Consider the following 3,687-nt stretch of genomic DNA (forward strand, 5'->3'; position numbering starts at 1 on the left):
GTGACAGCAGTTCTGGCCCTGTTCCAGCAGGAGGGATTCTCTGTCCTTCCCACCCTCACTGGCAGCGGGCACCCCCCGTGCACCCACGTCCCCTGCACTCACTGGAGCCGGCCCATCGCTGGTCCCCCGGCCACCACGTCCGACACAAACACCGCCGTGTCCCCGGTCGTCCTGCTGGGATGGTCCCGCCCTCCGGAGACAGCGAAGCCAAAGCCCCGCTGAGGGTCCTGGCAGGGGTGGGTGGGCAGACAGGGGTCAGGCAGAGTCGACCCCACAGCCCCTGTCCCCTCCCATGGCTGCCCCAGGCCATGCTCACCTTGCTCAGCGTCACCGTGTGCTGCTCCCAGATCACCATCTCCTCCATGGTGGGCACCCACCAGCTGGGGAGGGGGACAGTGGCAGCCGCCTGGCAGGGGGGCTCGGACCAGCTCCACCTCCTCTTCGCAGCCCCTGGCCCCTTCCTCACTCCTGCATCGGGCTGCAACAAAGAGCAGCAGCAATGCTGGGCTGTGGGCACCGGGGACAGCAAGAGTGGAGGGGACAGAGCCCTGTGGTGCCCGGGCACCCACCAGGGCACCGAGACTGCTAATTGTGTCACACCCTGAACAATTAATTGTTCCCCAGGTGGCAACTGGCTCTGGAACCCAGAACTGCCTCTGTGCAGGGTGAAATCAACCCCCCGGGGGTCCATCTCCATCCCCTTGGACACATGTCCATGGAAGTGGAGGTTTTACACAGGGCAAGGTCAGGACCCATCTACATGGGACTTCCTGTCCATGCTATCCTTGTGGCCTCGCTCCCCACCCTCGTCCTGGACCTGGCAGACCCCAGGGTGCTGCTTTGGATGGTGTTTCAGTGCCTGCCCGCCCTCTCTGGGCTCCATCAGCTCTGCCAGCTGCTTTGGCAGCACCTCTGCCCCTGCTTCACCCTTTGGTTTTCCCCAAATCCAACATTTTCCAGCTGAGACAGACAAGCCTGACTGACAGGGTGACATCACCTCCAAGCTAAAACTCTTGAGATGGGCCTGGGGATCCTCTCCACCAGCTCCTGGCTCCCTGAAGGGAACATCAGCATGAACCCAGAGAGATGCAGGATCCCATGTGGGTGTGGGAGGTAGCAGGGCAAGAGCCTCCTGCCAATCCCCATGGGGTGGGACAGGGAGAGGCCAGTTTGATCAGGGACTCACAGAAGCATCAAGGCTAGAAGAGACCCTCAAGATCATAAAGTCCAACCATCAACCCAGCACCATCATAATCACCCCTAAACCATGTCCCCAGGCGCCTCTTGAACACTTCCAGGGGTGGTGACTCCAACACCTCCCTGGGCAACTTATTCCAAGGCCTGACCACTCTTCCAGTGCAAAAAAAAATTTCTAGTATCTAATTTGAACCTGCCCTGGTGCAACTTCAGGCCGTTTCCTCTGGTCCTGTCACTTGAGAAGTGGCAGAAGAGGCTGATCCCCACCTCACTACACCCTCCTTTCAGAGAGTCATAGAGAGCAGGGAGGTTCCCCCAAGTCTCATCTTCCCCAGACTGAACATCCCCAGTCCCCATGGCACACACTTGGCCTGTCGGGGTGGCTCTGGGGTGGCTGTGCCAGGGGCCCTGCTGGCTCCCAAAGTTGGCTCAGTCATCCTCGATCCCTAAGTTGGTACCACAGGCAGCTGGAAAACTCCACAGCTCCTTTGGGAATAGGCCATGGGACAGCTTTGGTGGGACCAGGAGGCATCAGATATGCCCTGTGGGCAGTGCCAGAGGTGATGCCAAGCAGGGATCCGGTGGTGGGCAGCCAGCCCTGGGCAAGCACCACAGCCCAGCCCCAGCACGAGGACTTCCCGTGGCAGCCCCCGGCTGGAGCGATGCTGGGACAGCCCCCAAAATGAGCCCCAGCTCAGCCCCTGAAACAAGACCCAGCTCCCTGCAGCCTCAGGGAGGGCTGGGGGGAGCCCGGTGTAATCATTCACCCGGGCAGGGCAGGTGTGGAGGGCAGAGTCCAGACCTCTCCTCTGCTTCCCCTCTGCGTCAGAGCTGCCAAAATCAGCCCAAGAGCCTCCCTGGCACGCGACAGTGCTCACTACGTGGAGGGGGACACGTGTGCCTGGGGGGGTGGCTGGGGCTGGGCAGGACCCCAGTGTGGTGGCACCCACAGTCCTGTACCAGCACTGGGAAGACTGGTCACAGACAGGAGTCCCCAGTGTGGCAGTGAGGTGGTTTCAGCCGTGTCACCAGAGTTGGCTGCTCTGTGTTTACAGGCTCCCAGGGCACCTGCAGGTGACATGGTGTGAGCCACAGGTCCAAGGGACCCCAGCCTGGGGCAGCCAGAGCATCCCCCTCCCCAGGGTGATGATATCTGCTGTGCCAGAGCCGCCTCTGCTGCCACCCAGCACAGTCTCACATTGTCCCCAACCAGCTCCCACTATTGTCCCTCACCAGGGCACCACAGTCTGGCCACGTGCCTGCGTCCCACTGCTGCCCGTGGCTCTCCGTGGGCAGTGGCTGGGGCAGCGTGGGGATGGCAGCAGCTCCCGTATCACCAGCTGGCACCAGCAGTGCCCACAGTGCCACCAAACCCCAGCCCTGTCCCCCGTCGCCCCCCCGGGGCTGGCGCAGGGCCCGTCCCAGCCAAAGGCCGAGGCTGGCAGCAGGAGGAGCCGGCTCAGCCGGTTTCCGACAGAAACCAGCCCGCACTTGGAATGGCCCCGCCGGGAGGGGCAGTATCTGGGCAGAGCTGACCATGGCCCGGCCCAGCCCCGGGCACCGACAGCACCGGGAGCCCCACACACCCCGCTCTGCCCCAAACGTGCACCGTGGCAGCGTCTTCCAAGGATTTTAAAACCAAAGGAAGCTGGGCTGTGCCAGGGTAGCTCGTTCCACTCACTGCCAGGTACCCAATTCAGGGCTGTGCCTGGCCCCGGGTGACACTGCCAGCAACACCCACCGTGGGGACAACAACGAATTGGGGGGGCATTTATCAGAAAGTGACACCCCAGCCGTGCCCCCTCCACCCATATTCTGTGTTCCAACCCCCCCATCCCGCTGATGGGGGTCCTCAAACTGGGACTCCAAAGCCTTCCCGGGATCAGCGGGGTCCCTGCTCTAAAGCAGTGCTGCAAAACCGCGAGACCCTTCTCTGGTCCTAGTCATGCAGCACCGGGGGCCCAGATCCCCCCAGAAGTTACTCTGTCCCGATCCCACCCAGACCGACCCCCTACTCTGGGAAAAGGTCTCTGGAAAAGCTAACCCGGACCGAGTGTAAACCAGTAGGAAAGAGGTACGTCCTCCAGCCCCGGGGCGTGGAGCTGTGATCCCCCGGGGTATCTCCCTGTTGTGGAGCAGAGTTCCAGGAGGGTCACCGGGTCCTGGAGCCACCCAGGGAGGGACAAAGAGTGGCCGGTTTCCCCACGTGAAAGCACGGCTGGGTCCCCTCCCCAGCCGGGAAGCACAGCCGGCAGATCCCCGGGGACAGAGTTAGGAACTCACCGAGCCTTCGATCCGACCAGGAAGGAGCTGAGCTCCCGGGCTGGTGGCAGAGGTGTCACTCCAGGGTGCCTTGCGTAACCCTTTGTGGTCCAGGCGCTGCCTGCAGGAGCGAAGGATAACGAAAGGGGTCCTAGGGCAGCTTCCCGGGCACAGCAGGACTCTCGGAGGGCTGTCCCTGGTGTCCTAAACCGTGCTGGTGGCTCAGGC

General features: G+C 62.6%; 1 protein-coding gene across 1 annotated transcript in view; it reads right to left on the minus strand.

Annotated features, from left to right (window-relative positions):
- TJP3 (tight junction protein 3) overlaps positions 1-3,687 on the minus strand; it is an 18,382-nt gene that overhangs the window by 7,249 nt on the left and 7,446 nt on the right. The window contains exons 2-5 of the mRNA XM_029963894.1: positions 3,481-3,610; positions 998-1,055; positions 317-478; positions 103-227 (exon numbers count right to left, since the gene is read on the minus strand). Of these exons, the coding sequence (XP_029819754.1) occupies positions 103-227; positions 317-478; positions 998-1,055; positions 3,481-3,610 (475 nt within the window). The remainder of the gene's footprint in view (positions 1-102; positions 228-316; positions 479-997; positions 1,056-3,480; positions 3,611-3,687) is intronic.

The sequence above is a fragment of the Manacus vitellinus genome, unplaced genomic scaffold (genome assembly GCF_001715985.3).
Source record: "Manacus vitellinus isolate BGI_N305 unplaced genomic scaffold, ASM171598v3 scaffold_64_pilon, whole genome shotgun sequence".
Classification (NCBI taxonomy): domain Eukaryota; kingdom Metazoa; phylum Chordata; class Aves; order Passeriformes; family Pipridae; genus Manacus; species Manacus vitellinus.